General features: G+C 35.0%; 2 protein-coding genes across 5 annotated transcripts in view; both read right to left on the bottom strand.

Annotated features, from left to right (window-relative positions):
* LOC144960449 (uncharacterized) overlaps positions 1–15,384 on the bottom strand; it is a 31,266-nt gene extending 15,882 nt beyond the window's left edge. For 3 of the 4 annotated variants that reach the window (XM_078893539.1, XM_078893538.1, XM_078893537.1), the window contains exons 1-3: positions 15,165–15,384; positions 6,468–6,755; positions 1–132 (exon numbers count right to left, since the gene is read on the bottom strand). The exon at positions 1–132 is cut by the window's left edge and continues 128 nt beyond it. In XM_078893539.1, coding sequence (XP_078749665.1) covers positions 1–132; positions 6,468–6,755; positions 15,165–15,384 — 640 coding nt within the window. The remainder of the gene's footprint in view (positions 133–6,467; positions 6,756–15,164) is intronic. The other variant, XM_078893540.1, reaches the window with a different exon arrangement.
* LOC144960448 (phosphatidylinositol 4-phosphate 5-kinase type-1 gamma-like) overlaps positions 15,165–20,642 on the bottom strand; it is a 56,332-nt gene continuing 50,854 nt past the window's right edge. The window contains exons 16-17 of the mRNA XM_078893534.1: positions 20,314–20,437; positions 15,165–15,400 (exon numbers count right to left, since the gene is read on the bottom strand). Of these exons, the coding sequence (XP_078749660.1) occupies positions 20,424–20,437 (14 nt within the window). The 3' untranslated portion in view covers positions 15,165–15,400; positions 20,314–20,423. The remainder of the gene's footprint in view (positions 15,401–20,313; positions 20,438–20,642) is intronic.

The raw sequence follows: 20,642 nt of genomic DNA, 5'->3' as shown, positions 1-20,642 counted from the left end.
CAGTCTTCCCAGAATGCATCATTTTTACCTTGTGCTGATGGAGATCGGGACTGCGATGATGATGGTGGTGGTGGAGAGAGTGGGACGTTGTCGGAGAGTCCATGTTCTCTAAAGGACTGACACCACCCATGTCTAGATGGAAAGGAGAAATGAGTCAAAAATTAAAATTTATTATCTATAGGATGAGGGGAATGAAAAGTAATAATTTAAAGGGGGTGGGGAGGGGGGTGCGTGGGGGGGGGGGGGTAATGAAAGGAAGGCTTCAATGGATAACTATTGAGCACAATTTTTAACACTTTATAAATAATACAATACACTCTAAACTTCCATGACTGTTAAATATGTTATGAGATGTCCCTGTATGTAGATAAAATGTATCGGCCTAAACTGAACATTGCAGATTGAGGAAAACAAGCTGAGAACTGGGATCTGGATACATGCCACGCTCAAGAAGAAGAAGAAGAAAGAAAAACCGTGAAAATTTTGAAAAACAATTGCATTTTGGGCTTACTTTAAAATCTGTACGAGTATTTTAATTAATTGAATATAATTCCATTTCATCAAAGTAAGAAACCAAATAGTTTATTTCCATTCTGGCCCGAGTGTACTTATTTGCAGGTCTAATAACCTAAATTGTTATGGACTCCTTGTTGTTGTGGAAATAGTCTCAAACCAATGTAAAATATCGTCCATTACAATAATGTTAAAACAAACTCATAATTCGGCGCAGATATCGGACTTGCAAAATATGTGCAGGTAGATCATGGCCATACTAATGAAAGAGTGATAATGGAGACGCTTCAGATGCTATTGTGCTGATGAAGGGTTTGTACCCAAAACGTCCATTGTCTGTATTGTTCACATCCGAAGCCTCTCCATAATCAATCTTTCGTTAGTATTTTCACGATCCCAGGCTTCAGGCAGCCCCCCACTATTAGATCATGGCCAATAACTTTTTGCTCTTAAATAAAAACAAGTGATTGCCAGTATGAACTATTTGTATTTAATTTTACTATGTTAAGGATAAAGGTAGGGGGAAACGTGTGAGGTTTTGGGGACATGCTCCATCCACAAAACTGCAAGATAAAGTCATGAATATTAACAGATCACCTGCCATACTCCAGGAAGACGAGGTTTTAAAATTTTCAACAAAAAACTCTTCCTTCAAATCTTCAATGGCTTGTGGTTGCAAAAGGCCCCATGGGCCCTCACTGCAAATGTTCAGGTACAGTCCAATCAAAACAGGGAACAGTCACATATTACTTTGACGAGCAAATACATTCAAAACTGTATCAAATATTGATAGAGTTAAATAAATGACTTTTGTCTTGACAAAAAACTCTTTAAAATCCTGGGACGTTGCCAGAATTTCCTTAAGTCCCAGGTTTTGAGAGTTTTTGCCAAGATAAAAGTCGACGAGTTTTCTGGCAAAATATGCGCCTTTCTGAAGTAAGGAAGTTAATTGGTTAAGGGCAGATAGGAAAAACAAGAGGGGATATAATAAAGTATAAATAGTCTGGAAAAATAATTTTTTTATTCTTTCATTTTTTTTTGGTTACATTGAATATCAAAGGTAATAACTTCGGCATACTTTGAATTTTCTATGCACAAATCTGCAACATCTCCCTTATTTCCTCTCCCCCTATCTGCCAGCCTATCCTCACAGACTGTCCCCCAGTTAAGAAATGGCAAACACACACACACACACATGTTATATTTATATATATATATATATATATATATATATATATATATATATATATATATATATATATATATATATATGTACACACAAACACACACACAAACATAAGCAACCAGAATTATTGTTTTTTAATTTGTAAACATATCTTAAGTGGGTTTACTGGCACGGAACCCTAACTCCAGTTCTCTTCCATATAAAGTTTTTATTTAAACGTTTTCTACACACACATTAGATTATTTTAAAGTATTAAAACCTGCATCAATTGATTCCTCTCTCTCTCTCTCTATTCTGTGTTGATATAGTTGTGTTTTTTTATTTAGTTTTTTTTTTTTAGACAAGTCTTAAGTAGTTAAATGCAACCACAAGATTCATTTGTTTCATTGTAATCAGGGGTAAATATTATCAATGCACTCAACCTTTTTTTCCTAAAGAAATGAGTGTTGTATAATGATGATGATGATGATGATGATGATGATTAGTAGTAGTAAAAAAATGTCAAAACTAGTGCCATGCAAGACATACAATATGCAGTGAATCAGGACATTGACGGGTTTTGAGGTGGGAGCAGCAGGTAGTCGAAAGTTATTCTTTTTCACTACGATTTCACAAAATAAAATAAAAACTTTATTATTTTTAAAGAAAAGGGGAAAAAAAAGAAGTTATTTCTGTTTTCAAGCCTGCTTTCAGTTTTAGTAGTTAAATGGCCACAACATAGTGGTCAACTTTTCAATGAGCTAATAAGAGCTAAAAACAGGAACAACATATCATACGCTACCTTCATGAACCAAAACGACAATAAAGTTCGTTGGAAAATGTTATCAATTTGGGCGAAGTGACTGAGTGGTTAAGGCATTGCACTGTGACCCGGAAGGTCCCAGGTTTGAACCCAGCTTCATGCATTTCTGTATTTTTGTCCTGATTTTTGCCAGGCCGCTATGCCTCATGACATCAATATAAAGCAATATAAAGGAAAGCATTCTCAATTACCAACAATAAAAAAACATATTTTATACCATGAATTTGATCTTTTGCCATCTGGGAGAAGTTTTTGTCAGATTAAATGTGGAACTAACAAGTATAAATCAACGTTCGTTCCATCAGCAATAAAAATGTTGAATATTTCATATGGTACAGCAAAACCAAGGATTGATGCGTTGACTGATTGACTGATTAATTTGTTTAATGTTAGGCTAGATGAAGTGACCAATTGATAATGATGATAATATTTGCTGTTGAATTGCCAAGAATGTAACGAATTGAAAATGAAATGAAAATGTTAATGTTGTGTATGTCGCATGCGTGAAAGAAAGAGAGGAAGAGAGAGGAGAGAGAGAGAGAGAGAGAGAGAGAGAGAGAGAGAGAGAGAGAGAGAGAGAGAGAGAGAGAGAGAGAATGGGTAGGAGTGAGGTGTCTGTTCAATGTTATAGTTATCATATAACGTTATGACAAGTGTAACTAAATGACAAATTGCCATATTTATGGACAATAAAGATCTATTATTATTATTATTATTATTATCACATCAGGTCAAGATTCAGACAAAAGTGTGGAGCACTTGTATCAATAATGATAAGAAAAATAAGGTATGGAGAAGTGTAAGATGAAAACAGAGAATTAAAAGTCACATGGTTAGTGCCGAACTCAGGATCCAATTGAGACGACACCCTCCACTTGGCTCAGAGAGAGAGAGAGAGAGAGAGAGAGAGAGAGAGAGAGAGAGAGAGAGAGAGAGAGGAGAGAGAGAGAGAGAGAGAGAGAGAGAGAGAGAGAGAGAGAGAGAGAAGAGAGAGAGAGAGAGAGAGAGAGAGAGAGAGAGAGGAGAGAGAGAGAGAGAGAGAGAGAGAGAGAGAGAGAGAGAGAAGAGAGAGAGAGAGAGAGAGAGAGAGAGAGAGAGAGAGGAGAGAGAGAGAGAGAGAGAGAGAGAGAGAGAAGAGAGGAGAGAGAGAGAGAGAGAGAGAGAAGAGGAGAGAGAAGAGAGAGAGAGAGAGAGAGAGAAGAGAGAGAGAGAGGAGAGAGAGAGAGAGAGAGAGGAGAGAGAGAGAGAGAGAAGAGAGAGGAGAGAGAGAGAGAGAGAGAGAGAGAGAGAGAGAGAGAGAGAGAGAGAGAGAGAAAACAGAGCGCTTGCACTACTGGTAGTACAAAAAGGAAAATATAACACTTTAAATAATTTGATGCAGACGTAAGCTGAGAAAATTGCTAGAGCAGCTAGTGATAGCATAATCTGCAGGATAACAAAAAAATTTCAAGAGGGTAACATTTTTTAAAAGGTCAATATCCCTATGCCTATGTTTAATGCGTATTTATATATAAGATGAAGATAAAACTAAACTGGCAAAGTGACGACAAACATTGGATGTCTCTCATTCCTGAGGTTTTAAAAAACAAATTTTAAAAATAAAAAAAGAGGGTAACATTTTGATTTAATACTGCTTTGAGGGCTAAGGGTAACAAAAATAATTACAGCAATACTATCTGAAAATAGTTATACAAAATGCAATCTTAAGACACAATTCATGACAGATAAAGCATTGACAAAAAACAAGCCATATGGCATGTACATTCAGCTAGTGTTGTAAAGGGAGAGGGCGCGGTAGCAAAGCACAGTTGCTTGTGTTTGTACTTGTGACAATCAAGAAGGGTAGGTGCTGAAACAGAAATAAAGTAGAACCGATTGCTTCAACTGAACCTGACACAAAATTTACAATCCTTTTAGTTCATCTGAAAACAAATGTTTACTTTTCAAGATTTTTTATACGGAGAGGACGAACTGAATATTTCTCTGTTGTAGATCTGGCTTTCTAGAAATGTATTTGAGTTTTTATTGTTTTTTTGTTATTGGCTGCAGAAAAGGGTTTAACTCACTCACCCCTAACACGGACTATATCCATAGTATAATACCGGGATTACTTTTACCCCATGCTATTTAAATTTCATACATTATTCTGAGACAAATTATTATAGGCGTAGTATCAAAGCTTTAGTTTTTGCATGTTAATGGTAGTTGAATAAAACTATCTTTTTACATGCTCATTTTAATACTTTTTCTTCCAGTTTTGAAAAGTAGCTAAAATCTCTAGGATTGAGTGAGTTAACGTTCTGTGTTTGGTATTTTGCTCTTTTTTTTGTTTTATATTCGTTTTTGTTTATTAATTTTTACAGTCCACAGATTCTCATGGGTTAGTTAGTATTTCTTTCACTTGTAACTGTCCAATTTATATGACACAGAAGGTAGGGAGGGAAGGGAAAGGTGACACGAGTGGAATTAGTTATGGTGGTTTTGCTTAAAAAGAACTTAAAATTCACGAAAAAGTATAGAGGAAAAGTTGATATAAAAAAATAACAAGGGGGAAAATATTTTTTTTACTCTTGAGACCAACCATTTTGTTAGTCATTTAACATCAACCAGAGAAGCTGTTAAAAAAGTTCTTTCACGACAATTGAATATCACAAAAAAAAAGGAAATTCATTTTTGGAATCACCCAACAATTTCCAAATAAATTTAGGTATATCAAAAGATTTTTTTAAAAATAGAACCCCCCCCCCCCCTCTCTCACTCTTCACCCCATGTACATCATTCTGTCCATAATACAAATTTTCTGATTATCCTGTAACACTCTTTCAGCAGCAGTGCAGTATCGGCTTAGTCATAACAGCTTTCCAATGAAACTAGGCAAGCAAACTAACCAACATAGAGATATTTCTACATGACAACAATTCTGTGTGGAAGACAACACTGCTGTGCCTTGGCTATATAAATAAATAAATAAGACAACAGTGCTCCATACAGATTATAGAAATTACAACCAGTGCATTATACTTGCTATCACGATCAAAACTGAGAGTGACTAACCCAAATTGTATTTAAAGGCTGAGAGAAGAAGGAGGCAAAGGGGAGAGAATGCAGAAAATAAACATATAAATAATGTGACACACTGAGACAGTCACAGTTAAGACAAAGAAGAAAACGAAGACCCCAGTACTAAAAGTACTTAAGTCACATTTTCATGATTTTTAGCTAATCAGAGATAAATTTAAAGCATGGTCATCTTGGCTCACTCATCAATTTTGTCCACGATAAATTGAGCTTTTATATAGCGCAATATCCACTAAACATGCTCAAAGCGCTTTACAGAGGATCCCTAGCCAACACCAACACTTAAAATTTAGGACGCCATTTTAAAATGCTTCAGAATTGATAAAAAGTTGTCAAATTTAGTCGAATGTCCATTTCTTACTAAAAAATAAAACTAGTATTATCAATTCTCATACTTAAAGTTTACAAACAAATTTTGTTAAAAGGGAACCCAAAAAAAAAACAAACAAAAATAGCTCCAGAAGAATCTGGAAAAACTGATTTTTTATCAGTGGTAGGTCTGAAATAGTTGATTCAGATGAAACTCTCAGTTATGATCATAGATAAATATTGAACAGTGCAACAACGGAAGCATCAGCAAACATACAAAACATTCAACACTTCCATGAACGATGCTAGAGGATGACCGATATCACAATGCACATTTTAAATCTTTTAATCTCATTTTTGCTTTTTCTATTTTTTGTCTCTTCAATAATAATTCGTATTATGAAAACAAAAAAGAAAATTTCAAATGAGTATTTGTTTGCATCACAAAATCTATTGAACACGACTAAATGAACGATGCAAGAAGAAAATCGACATCACAATGCAATTTAGTTTAAATTTTTTTATTTTTTTTCATTTCGCATTCTCGAGAAGAAGGGAAAAAATTCAAATAATATTTACATTCTTCTTTATCTTTTTCATCTTTGTTACGATGTTGAGAATGAACCCGAGCTCCATCATGATCATCGCCATCATCCAGTCCCGACGAAGAGGGAGGGAGCTTAAAGGTAACATGGCTCTCAGTTGCCGCAGAAGAAGAGGAAGTGGCGGCGGCCGTGGAAGGAGCAGGAGTAGAAGTAACAGTAGCAATGGCAGCAAGGGGGGTGGTGGTGGTGATGGCAGCGGGGGTAGTGGTAGGGTAGGTTGGTGGTGGGGTACAAAATGTGACCACAGTTTTTTTGTTAGTCACTAAAGGACCATGATGACCAATAACAATGAGCGACCCAATGGTAGAAACAAAGAGAGAAAAAAAGAGAAAAAAAGCAACAATTGATTTTGTGATTTTGATCGTATGTCACCACCAGCAGCAAAGAAAGAAAAAGGAAATAAAGAAAAATGAATGGTAAATCAATATGGAAAAAAAAATGAAATTAAAAAATCAGACGAAAACAAAACAAACCAAACCAAACCAAAACAAACAAAAAGAAAATTAGAAGTTAAAAATAATGACCAAAAATCTAAAAATTATTTTTCAACAAAAGATATTTAAGCTAAGGTATCTTTTTGTAAAATCGACACGACAAATGAATTCAAATATGCAGCTCTGCCAAAGATTTTTCTAATTGCATAACAATCTCATAAAAGACAAAATAACAGAAGTTTGAACTATTAACTGACTCCAATTTTTTGTTTTTTAATCAAAATTAAGAAAACTGATTTTTTAAAAAGAAGAAAAAAAAAGAAAAGAAAGTAGCAAAAATAAATAAAGATTGTTCAAATAAATAAAATAAAAATGAGACACGGCCAAATAATGTCAACCTAAATTTGACTCCAGAGAGAAAGAACATAAAAATAACATCAAGAAAAGAAGCTGTCGTATTTCTACAAGTCATGTCAATTAAATTTCCATCAGAATACCATTGTCAGCTAATTTGTCAGATTTTCAAAATCTGATTGTGACATTTCACGTAGTACCAAAATCATGGATACTAAGTGGGTCATGTCAGGACGTAAAAGCCTGAGATCCATTCCGTTCCCAACAAATCCAAGAAACAAACTTATTTTGACATGTGACCTACTGCCTCACAACAATATTATGTTAGGGTGACCAAGAGGCTGGGAATAAACTGAAAACAATTTTTAAAAGCCAGAAATCCGGATTAAACCGGAAATCTTTGCACCCAAGCATAATATTTTCTGAAAATAACATTTTCCAAGGAAGACCAGCAAATAAGGTGAACATCTTTGTCACAATCTTGACCAATCTCCTCTCATAACAGACTGATTTTGACCACACACCTCTCAAAACTGATAAGACATTTTCCCCACCTAAAATATGTATATATCATAACTATGATAAAACGCAGATTCTTTCAGAAGACAATCAATAAGCATTCTATAAATTGAGCTTTTATGTAGCGCAATATCCACTACACATGCTCATGTTTTACAGCACATTTTAAAAAAAATTTCAGTTGCATCATCCTAATAAAATTTGATTTATAATGTCTGCATAATGTCCAACCTTCAACTTGCTTCAGGCAATAAACGTTAAATTAGTATTTCATTTATAAAAGACCATTTTAAAAAATCTTAATGAAAATAATGTCAAACTTGTTTTCAGTGATAGGAGAATGAAAAAAATAAAATTGATTTAATTTGGGCGTGTCCTAAATCTTTGGACAAACGATCTCATTATCTCTGGACGTTATAGTTATATGTAGCTGTATGTCCAGAGGAAATATAAGGGTTTGATAGTTGAAATAAAAATGTAATTAAAAATAAAAGGAAGAAGTTCAGAGGACAAAAATAAGTAGATACAAGAAACTACCTAAAAGTCACATCCAAACCTCAATACAAGACACATAAGAGCAATAATATATTGTATGACAACAACAACAACAACAACAACAACAACAACAACAACAACAACAACAAAAACATATCACAATGATGTACGAGATAAAACAGACTTTATGCGACTACGTGGTCTTATGGTATGACACTCGCCTTCAGATAGGAAGGTCCTGGGTTCAAGCCTCTCTCAGTGCATGGTTGAATTCTTGGAAAAGGCTCTTAACTCACATTCTTTCACCATACTAAGGTGTAAAATGAGGACCTGGCCATTTATAGCGTTGTCTGTCTGAAAAATTGTATCATCGCCTAACACGTGTCATGTCTCATTCTACATGTTACACAGTGCTGTTGGTCAGGGACCATATGTAAAGCACTGAGCACATAATTTTGTGGAAATTGCACTATATAAAAGCTCAAGATAATGGAAATCTCCAAACCAGACCTCAAACCACCAATTTGTTCCACTCTCTCGCAATGCAAACTACTATACTGTCCTAGAATAATTGTCGACTTGAACAAACTTCCTGAAGACATCAACTTCAACACATCAGCTCCAAACTTAGATACCTTCACACACCTCCTCTCACATTTCGCGTCTGACATCCTTCAATGAAGCCACCATTCCATCTCCTTTTCCAACTATGGATTTCATCTACTTATATTACAGAGTTTCTACCAGCAATTCCATGTTGAAATTCAAGGAGTTTTCTAAAGGATTTAAAGGAATATAAGGAGACCACAGGAACATGTACTTATTTATTTTTTTGTCTTCATGTGTCCAAAAAATGAAGTCTTACTCGCTTTGTAACATGTTAAAATCTTCACAATGAATATTGACATTATACGGCAAAGGTATAAATGATATTCCTGGATTCTACTTAAAAGCAAGACAACTTGTGAAGATTGGAAAGTGAAATTCCTCATCTATATAAAGTCATTTCAACTCATCCTTGATAGACATGTCTAGTTTCCTAGATTCAAATGCAGCAATCAACCTCTAAAATCCAACCTTTCATCAATGTACAACAAATTTCTTCTATTTAGTTCTGTCTTCCACTACGCCCTCCCGAGCGAGCTGGGCAGGAACCAGTGTGGAGCAGATTCTGCAGAGGAAGTGGGGCTGGGTAGGACACACGCACTGAGCCAGAAACAGGTACTATACCAATCCCTGAACCCGCAAGGCAAGAGGAAGAGGGGCTGGAGCTAGAAGAGATGGGAATAAGCTGGCAGGGAGCAACAAAAGCAGCTCAGGACAGAGTGTGCTGAAGAGGAGTCATAGATGGCTTATGGCCCTCCAAAGAGCCAAGGGCCAAGTAAGTAAGTAAGTCGTAAGACTGCTGTCTGCATAATAAACTGTCTTTGGATCTTTAAAAGCACATCCTCTCCATAAGAGATCCATCTCAATTCAAAGTTTTACCTCGGTAGCTGTTTATTTTATTGTCTCAAATATTAATTCTGTCATTCCTAAGTGTTCAACGTCAGTCAAATTTTAGAGTTCACATCATTTGGGTTGATTTCCATAAAATATTTTTATCTTCCAATTTTCAAAAGAAGAAAACAGTAGACTCTATCACTAGCATCTTTCAATATGAACCTCTACAACATAATTAGGGGGACAATGAGAAGCAGCGAGAAAGCCGTTTCTGTTTCACTCCACACAAATTAATTATTCCATAAAATGCAAAGTTTTACAGCCACATTGATTTAAAATACAAGAACACTCAGCTATATCAAAGCCTCCACTCCACTGATTCTAAAAAGCCTAAATAAAACTAAAATAAAAACATGATTTGGAAAATGAAAAAAATTTGTTTTTAAATACTGGCCAGCTAGAAACACTGAACAAACATGGTGTAGAAAATATAACTTAAGATAGAAAAGACGAAGAAAAAAAAAAGCAAACCCAAAAAAACAAAACAAAGTAAAATCTGCAAAACAAAACATATCAAGTTGAAATGAAGCATCTCAAAAGAAATATCCTTACAACAATTAAAAATACAAATAAAAACAAAACGGTGTATAAGACAAAAAAATAAAAAAATATTGAATGAACTAAAAAAATGAACTGTGTGAATAAGGAGAAGAGTGAGAAAATATTTTGAGAAATCAAATGTAGTCATTCTATCAAAAAAAAAAAAGAGAGATATCTATTTTGCCATAAATAAAAAAATCTCTTAAAAGCCAACATTTCCCTCATCAGTTAGCTTGACATATGTCTATGTGAAAAAATTAAGGTATTATATAATGTTAGAGAAAGAAAAAACAAAACAAAACAAAACAAAGCCTGCCTGCAAAGGGATTGAATTTTAGTAGTAAAGAAAAAAGTATTATGAAAAAGACTTGTTTTGTTTAGTTTTTAAGGGTTTTACGCGCTTTTTTTCTTTGTTAATTTCTTTATAAAACTCTATAATCTACTTCATATAATGTTCACAAAAAATATCTCAATGACTTCAACTGACAAGATTTTTTAACGTTGTATCTACAAACAAGAGCCATAACTTAAATAACATTATTTTTAAAAAAATTATACAAATATATTATATTTTTAAAATCATTTTCTCTGTCGATTGTATATTCTCTCATTTACAAAGCACAGCTTGGAAAAATCCGTACAAATAAGCACACTGACTGCAATATACTTTTTCTGAATATCTCCCAATACGCTCCTCATATTAATGAATTTAATATTGCATAAGTAGTAGTCCTTTTAAGAGCCTTGAGGTCCATGGAGCCGGGGTTTATCCCGGTTTCCGAGGCGTGAAACGGACAATAGCAATTGCTTGCTGTCCTTTGGATAGGACACTAGTCTTTCGCAATGTATTTTCTGCAAGATCTAACAGACCCATCTACCCAATCACTGCTGGGTGGACAGCGGGGAGGTGGGGGTCAGAAAAAATCTCGGCTGCACCGGGGATCGATCTCGGTCCTTTTGCATGTGAAGAGAGTGCTCTACCAACTGAGTAGCTGTGTGTTTATTTTTGCACGTAGGCATGGGTGTGTCTTATATGTGCACCTCTAGATGATGCTTGTTTTCAAAGGGGTTTACCGCATTTGAGACAATAGAGCAAAAAGACAGATTTGAATCACAAAACGAAAACCAACCATAACAACTTTTACTGCCAATTTTCCCAAGTTGTAAGAAGAGCAAGCTACGTATTTGTTGTAAAATCACCACAATTAAAAAAAAAAAAAATGAACGCAGTTAGTCACCAACCTGAAAACAAGCCCAATTCTTATTTGCCCGAAACTTTCACAACAAAAGACGACATCGTCAATAGGAATAACAAAAAAAAAAAATTTAAATGAAAATGATCGAAAGAAAATTTTAAACAAAACAACCAAAAAACAAAAAATCCAAACTAATCAACGAATCAAAATTTTAAAATAAATACATATTCATAACGATGAGTTGAATGATCATAATGATGAGATAACAAATAAATAATTAATTGCAATATTGACAGCCTAATAATATTCCACGTAAGTACGAAAAAAAAGCTGCTTTGACCTTCAATGACAAAACTAAATTTGTTGATGTTTTTATTGGGTTGGGTATTTTTTTCTCTATCTTCCAAGAGAAGGACGGATTAATCATACTCCTGGCATCACAATAATTTGAAAATTAAGCAACCAAAAGTTGTGGACGGAAATATGTAATGAACAAAGAATGAATGAAACAGCTTGTTTTGTTATTTTTTGTTCCAAAATTTTGTAATATCTTTGGGGAGGAAGGGAGGGTGGGGGGGGGGGAGAGAGAGAGAGAGAGAGAGAGAGAGAGAGAGAAAGAGAGAGAGAGAGAGAGAGAGAGAGAGAGAAGGAGGGGGGAGGGGAGGACTTGATCCTCAAAAATGTATTTAAAAACCGTTTTGTCATAGAACATCAAAGCATCAATGGTGACCTATTGAATTATTTGATTTTGTATTTTGTTAGCAATAGCAGCTGTGGACATATATATAAATATCAACATCTATAAATTCTGAAATACGGGCAGACTTACCAGAGAAATCTTAGTACCACAAGAAAAGATGGACAGAACGATAGATAGGAGTGAAATATGATAGAGAAAGACAGAAAGAAAAGAAAGGAAGGAGAGAAAATAAGGAGGAATTGAAAAAAAATAAATAAATAAAACGTTAAGATGTATGCACGCTTGTATTGAGTAATTCTCAGGTACAAGAATTAAATCAAATCTAGTATTGACAGGCTTGCCTTGCCAGCCAACCTCAATCCTTTAAAAAAATTTATCATATGCATACTCAGTCAGATGGTGAAAAGGTTTGAACTGAGATATTGCCAAGTTTAGGTAGAAGGTCAATTTTTAAAAAATCAAAAATGAGTTATTGTCATAAATGATTAAATCAACCCTTTTTGCACATCTTCGGGAAATATCAAAGCTTAATTTCACTTCTAAATATTTTTTTACAGCTAGTCAAGTTGAAAAAGTATGAAATTTGAGAAAAGTTGCTGGATACCTTTCCCATACATCTGACCATAACTTCATGAAAAATCACCCGATTAACTTCAAATGAAGATTAAAATGCTTCAGAAAATGAAAATGGTTTTTTTTAAAATGCAGATCCAAAATTTTTTACCTTCTGACTGATGTCATGCACTGACACGTATTTTCCCCCAATATCAATGCTAATTTTCACATATTTTTCCCTTTTCACCATCTGACTGATTATGCCATTCACTATAACAATTATTAAAAATGTACGCATTTTAGTCAAAAATCTGAAAACACGACAATAGTCAAATTAATATAAGTAGGTTTACAATGTCAAAAAGGGAGATTATAAATTTGAAAAGAGAGAGAGAGAGAGAGAGAGAGAGAGAGAGAGAGAGAGAGAGAGAGAGAGAGAGAGAGAGAGAGAGAGAGAGAGAGAGAGAGAGAGAGAGAGAGAGAGAGAGAGAGAGAGAGAGAGAAAGATATTTTAAAAAATGATGCCATTGTATCTCATTTTGTTTTATAAAATAGTCCCAAGTCCTTCTTCCATTCAGGCCAAAGCTTCGGGCTGAAGATTGTATGGCTGTCTTTTCAGTAACAGGGATTTTAGAGGGAAGCAGGGAACGATTTTTTGAAGTCATCAGTCGAAAGGGCTTGTTTACAAGTAGTTGGAAGGGAGTACCAAAGTCGGGTGGTGGAGGGGAAGAAACAGTAAAGTCCATCGACACAGCAATCCTGCTCCACCCTTACATTTCCACCCTGAACCTGTCTATTTAAAATTCTTGAGTTGAGCTTGAGCTTTTTTTTAAATTAAAAGATTTTTTTTTTTTTAATATACAGCGCAATATCCACTAAACGTGCTCAAAGCGCGAGTTGGTGGTGGTGGTGGTGGTGTTGGGGGTTTGGGGAAGGTGGTGGATGGAACAGGTCAAAGCAACCAGCATCAGACATGTGTCTTCATTCATCATAATTACACCAGAAAGATTCACTTAGCCATGACAATGACTAATCATATGTTCAAAAACTGGCGGTTTAAAATCTAAATTTGCTCTCGGTAGAATTCAACAATACCTTCAAATTCCTGGTCATATAATATGATCTGGCACCAAACGTCTTTTCAATAAGTTTCAGTGAACCAAAGATGCATATCAGTAGCTTTGGTTGCCAAACCATTTTAATTCAAGGGAAAAAAAAACAACCCAAAAATACTAATAAGCAGAGGAGATTTTTATGGACGATTTCGTCATACAAGTCAAATTAAAGCAGTTTCAATAAATGTATTACCAAATAATTAATTTATGACAGATTTTCATTAAACATTAGCTTCAGATCTGCATTCGCATCTTTGACTCAATAAACCTTGTTGAAAAAGTAAGTTCAGTTCCCTAGAACCACCAATATTATTCAGGACTTTGGACCATTTTTGGATCATACTGAGGGAAAATTGTTTATTTCTAAAGCTACTTAAAGTGAATTTTCCTTCTTTTCTTCCCCCCTGGAAACTACAAATATTTTAAATTTCAAGTTGGCAGTTCAGCAATTCATACCGTTGGGATTTTTATGGACATTTGGATCATACTGAGTGAAAATTAGGTTTATTTTCAAAGCTACTTAAAGTGAATTTTCATTCTTTCTTCCCCTGAACTTTACAATAATTTTAAATTCAAGTTGGCAGTTCAGCAATCATCCGTATTATTTGGACTTTGGACCATTTTTGGATCATACTGAGGGAAAATTGTTTATTTCTAAAGCTACTTAAAGTGAATTTTCCTTCTTTTCTTCCCCCCTGGAAACTACAAATATTTTAAATTTCAAGTTGGCAGTTCAGCAATTCATTCCGTTTGGACTTAGGACCATCTTTGGATCATACTGAGGGAAAATTGTTTATTTCTAAAGCTACCTAAAGTGAATTTTCCTTCTTTTCTTCCCCCCTGGAAACTACAAATATTTTAAATTTCAAGTTGGCAGTTCAGCAATTCATTCCGTTTGGACTTAGGACCATCTTTGGATCATACTGAGGGAAAATTGTTTATTTCTAAAGCTACCTAAAGTGAATTTTCCTTCTTTTCTTCCCCCCTGGAAACTACAAATATTTTAAATTTCAAGTTGGCAGTTCAGCAATTTATTCCGTATTCCGTTTGGACTTTGGACCATTTTTGGATCATACTGAGGGAAAATTGTTTATTTCTAAAGCTACTTAAAGTGAATTTTCCTTCTTTTCTTCCCCCCCCCCCCCCCCCCCCCCCCCCCCTGGAAACTACAAATATTTTAAATTTCAAGTTGGCAGTTCAGCAATTCATTCCCTTAACCCCCCCCCCCCCCCCCCCCAAAAAAAAAAACCCCTCTATTCTTACCCATGACGTCACTTGAGCAGCTAGGGCTGGAATTGGTGAAGCTGGGGGTCCCCTCTGTAAAGTCTGTGTGGGTGGGGGTGGATTCCGACAGACTCAGGGGAGGCGATGGCCCACGACCTGATGATGATGATGGGTACCCAGAGCCTACCCCGATGGCCCGCAGTGATGCTGTGGAGGCCGTGCCCGCGGACAGGGCATCTTCTGATGGATAGGTGCTCATCGTGAATGCATCAGATCTGTTTGATTACATGCAAGTGGGAGGGGGATAATAAGAATACTAAGAGGATTGTGAAGACAATTAATTGTGACAATGATGATGATAATAACAAGGATGATGATGGGGACGAAGGCAATTTTGTGATGAATAGGTCAACCATTATGGTGATGATGACGAAGAAAATATAAACAATGTCAGTTTATAAATTATAATAACTACTCAAATAAAGTCTTATAACTATTTGAATAAAATTAATGATTCAGCCCAAAAGTCAATCAAAACATGAATTCGCTAATTAATCATGATGTCAAGTCAGAGAATAAAATATAACCTTTATCAACAAAATAATAAAATCATATTAAGAAATAAAAGCAAGAAGAAAGAGATACATTGATATATTATTTTGAATTGCCTACAAAAATTATCATCGATTAACTTTTTTGTGTTTTTACACCAATGTTTTATATATATATTTCTTTTTCAAACATATAAAAATATAAAGGGGAGGGGGAGAAGACGGGTCCTCAGTTTGACCGTTTAATAAAAAAGATAAATGTAAGCTACCAACGGAAAGTAAACTATCAACTCAAACAAAAACAACATACAGACATCTTTCCATATATATGAAGGAGGATTATACATAAATGTCAACTTTCAAGACTGACATGGCAGAGGATCATACATATAAAAGTCAAGATCGTTCGATAATCTTGCCACAGGCAATTACAGAATAATATATATTAATACCCCCCCCCCCCCCCCACCCGTCAAGACCACGGCATGTGGCCGTAAAAAAAATTTTTGAAACAGAATACGAGGTTGTGACAAATTATCATATTTATTTTACATTCAACCTCTGATTTGATGAAACACTGAGAAAAGAAAGAGGAAGTGAGGCCGCCCCAAGGAGTCTTGGAGATGTACCGTGGAGAGGGACCTAAAGAAGGAGAGGTCTGTCTGTCCCTGTGTAGATCCCTTGCATCGCCTCAAGTGCCAGCAGGCCCGGAGAGGATTGAGTCAGTGAGTGAGTGACATCAAAATCGTGCGGATCCGAGATTAACCATCAGCACTGATTGACTGTCGAAAAGGCGTGCAGGAAGGAACACACACTGCTGGTACCAGTACACTGATCAAGAGTAAGTTGTATGTAGATAGTGCTACAAACCCTCAAAAAAACCTTTACTATATCAAGTAAAAAAATTTCTTTTTAAATTGTGAACTTTTATACAGAGCAATATCCACTAAATGTTCTCAAAGCATTTTACAAGGGGTCCCTGACCAAACAGCAACATCTAACATGTAGGACGGGGACATGACGCCTGTTAAGCGATATTACAATTTTTTGGGACAAAGTCAACGCTGTGGTACTCATATTACACCAGAGTACGTTGAGAGAATGTGAGTAAAGAGCCTTCTCCAAGGACTCAACTATGTGCAGAGCGAGGCTCAAAGCCAGGATCTTCTGGTCCAAAAGTGAGTGTCATACAACTAGACCACATAGCTGCACATAGTAATAGAAGCTAACTCGTATGACATGGGCCCAAATCACATTGATACATTTTGTTAAACTAAAAAAACGAAACCAACTAAAGTTCTGTTACTTTCCCATATAACTTACACTTGCTGCTATCTGGTAATGAAATAAGGGATAGGGAAGGAGACGGTACATTTGGACAGTTTTAAGGACAAGTTGTATGTCCCCTTAATTAAAAATTTTTAAAAAATTGTACAATGTTCACTAGGCAATTTGACGTATTATTAATAAATTGTTCTTACATAGAAGCTAACTCGTATGGCATGGGAATCAAATCACACTGATACCGTTTTTAACTAAAAGAAAAACAAAAACAAACAAAAAAACAAACAATAAAGTCCTGTTACTTTCCCATATAACTTACTCTTGCTATCTAGTAACAATGAAATAAGGGATAGGGAAGGAGGAAGTACATTTGGACAGTTTTAAGGATAAGTTGTCTATCCCGTTGTCGTGTGAACGGATTTCTCCATCTGGTTCACGATAAGTAAAATATAGGAAAAAGTATCACAACAAATAGTGACACAAAATCTTCCTTACACCGTTAAGTTAAAAAAACAAACAAACAAAATAAAAAATTGTATAATGTTCACGTTTAACGCTAGACAGTTTGACATAATATTAAATTGTTCTTATAACTTGTAAACTTGATATCTGTATGTATATCTTTTAATGGGAAGGGGTAAAATAATGATGTAGCGCTATCTAGTAACACTGAAAGAAGGGATAGGGAAGGAGGAAGTACATTTGGACAGTTTTAAGGATAAGTTGTCTATCCCGTTGTCGTGTGAACGGATTTCTCCATCTGGTTCACGATAATTAAAATATAGGAAAAACTATCACAACAAATAGTGACATAAAACTTTCCCCACACCATTAACTTAAAAACAAAACCAAAAAAAAACTTTTTAATGTTCACTTTTAACACTAGACAGTTTGACATAAAAATAAATTATTCTTATAACTTGTAAACTTGATATCAGTATGTATGTCTGTTAATGGGGAGGGGTAAAATAATGATATAACGCTATCTAGTAACAATGAAAGAAGGGATAGGGAAGGAGAAGGTACATTTGGACAGATTTAAGGACAAGCTGTCTATCTATCTATCCCCTTAATTAAAATTTCAAAACCCCAAAAATCTTGCATAATGTTCATTTTTAAACACCAGACAGTTTGACATAATATTGTTCTTATAACTTGTAAACTTGACATCAGTATGTATGTCTGTTAATGGGGAGGGGTAAAATAATGATTTTCACCTAAGATTTCATATTTTCATTCTACTTGTTGGATTATTTGAAAGCCGATTCCGATTGTAAATCTAAATTATAAAGAAAGCTGAACAAAGCAAGCTATTGGACCATCCACTTCCAAAAACCTATCAAAAATGGCTTTCACAACTTCCTTTCTTCAGCTTTCATCTTTACTGTTTCATTTATCGTTATGACAAAGGGGAAACCCGAAACATTCACATTAAATATCTTTCTTGGTTAAACAGAAGCATCCAATCTACTTGACAATTGTATTTACTCAGACTTGCCAACCAACTTCAACCATTTGAAAAGATGAATCATATTTTCCCCAACATTTCTGCAAATTTTCTCATATTTTTTCACAAAAATCATATTTTCAAACTTGTGCAACCATCCAAAATTTCAAATTCAGTATTCACTGAATTTATCAAGCTAGTAGAGGGAAGGAAAATCCTGCAATTCTAATGACAAATCTGCCTGGCTTCTTAGATTCTCATCTAAGTGGAGACGATATTTAATGACCTTCAACTTTCATCATTGTTTCCCCCTTTTTTTGTTACAAACTTTGACTTTTTGACTTGGTCGTCAGACCAAAACCTCTGAAGTTTCGTTTTTCATGATTGGCAGATCAAAACTCTGAAGTCTACATAAGAGCTTCGTACACCATAATGTATTTAATTTTGGGCGGATCAGACCATAGCCACCGTTAACATAATAGCCTGACACTAGAACCATCTAGGACTGGCAGTTTGATGTCATTTTTTAGGTTTGTGTAGCGTCTAGTGAGTTGTCGTTAGTAGAGCTCAAAGGAAACAAATTATTTCATTGGTTGAACTATTGAATACAACTCACCATTTCTTTTCTTTTGTGGCAAACAACTGGCCTTTTGACATCATTTTTTGGTCAGTGTCAGGCTATAACTTTACGATGGCTACAGCCAGACCTCTGATGTTATCATCCACCCAAAAATAAATTAAAAAATGGTGCGCAAGCTCTTAAATATTTTAGTCACCATATTTTGGACCCCAAAGTGTATCAAAATATGAGAAATCATACTGATTGGCAAGCCTGTTTATTTTAGCTTTGACGTGAAAATGACATTTATTAAATACCACCTCAGCCTTCCTCTTGGCTGACATAATTGGTCTTTTCCTATTTCTACCTCAAAGAAATGTTGGTTGTAGCATCGATTCACATATAGTCATAGAAAAAAATACAAAAATACTAAGTTCTAAATCTGTGGGTCTCATTCATCTAATTTTTATTTAAAAATTTTTTATTTTTTTAACCAATGGTGTATGTTTCGTGAAATGAGTCTAAAACTAAACGAGACTATTCTATTTGGTAAAATTTGAAATGAGTGAAAAAGGAAAATGGAAAATAATAGATAGTTTTGAAAAAAAAAAAGACGAAAAAAAAAATTTAAAAATCTAATATGAAAAAAATAAATTGAGCAAACCTTGTCCATTGTCTGAGTGAGTGGCAAAAGAATATTTTTAGAAAAGTCATAATGAAAATGTATCTCTGAATTATTCAGAAATGTAAAAATGATGATGATGAAAACAAGAACAATAATAACAATAATAATACTAATAATAGTAATTACAACAATAATAATAATAATAATAATATTAAATTTAAGATAAATTTTCTGTCCCCTGATGTTGTTTAACCCTGAATGATGCTGAATTAAAAAATGGGGAGATAATAATATGAAAAGTTTGTGATACAGTGCCTAACAAAGCACATAGAGAGAAAAAAATCTTCTTAAATTGTCAAATGTGGTACAGCACAAGAGAGAGAGAGGGTGAGAGAGAAAGAGAGAGAGGGTGAGAGAGAGAGAGGTAGAGAGACAGAAAGAGAGGGAGGTAGAGAGACAGAAAGAGAGAGAGAGAGAGAGAGAGAGAGAGAGAGAGGTGAGACAGAAAGAGAGAGAGAGAGAGAGAGAGAAAGAGAGGAGAGAGAGAGAGAGAGAGAGAGAGAGAGAGAGAGAGAGAGAGAGAGCGAGTAGAGAAGAGAAGAGAAGAGAAGAGAGATGATAGAGAGAGAAGAAAGTATCGTATGGTTGTAAAAAAAAAAATTTTACTTTCTTAGGACATGATTCATTAGAAACCAAGTATCCCAGAGTAAATAACATATCACTCCTTTTGGGACTGGAAATTTCCATTGACATTGGCACACGAGTTTCCGATGCCAATAGCGATCCGCTTGGCTGATTTGGAATATTCTGGTAATAGATCAGGAGGTTTTCCTCACTTCACTGGGACTGGGTGAGAAGCAAGAATTAGTTAGGGAGATAGTAAAGGCAAATAGAATTGTAATTTGGTAAACTCTCCCCTCTCCTGCTCTCTCTCTCCCCCTTCCTCTCAAATCTCTATCTCTCCTCACACTCCCTCTTTCCATACCTGCCTAATTGAAATTTTCAAATTCAGTAAGAAATACAAAATTCATCAGTAATTAATGGTCAAATT

This window comes from Berghia stephanieae, chromosome 15 (genome assembly GCF_034508935.2).
Source record: "Berghia stephanieae isolate SIO BIC M18660-M18661 chromosome 15, UCSD_Bste_1.3, whole genome shotgun sequence".
Taxonomy (NCBI): domain Eukaryota; kingdom Metazoa; phylum Mollusca; class Gastropoda; order Nudibranchia; family Aeolidiidae; genus Berghia; species Berghia stephanieae.
The sequence above is the reverse complement of the archived record's forward strand: the minus strand, read 5'-3'. Positions and strand labels throughout refer to the sequence as shown.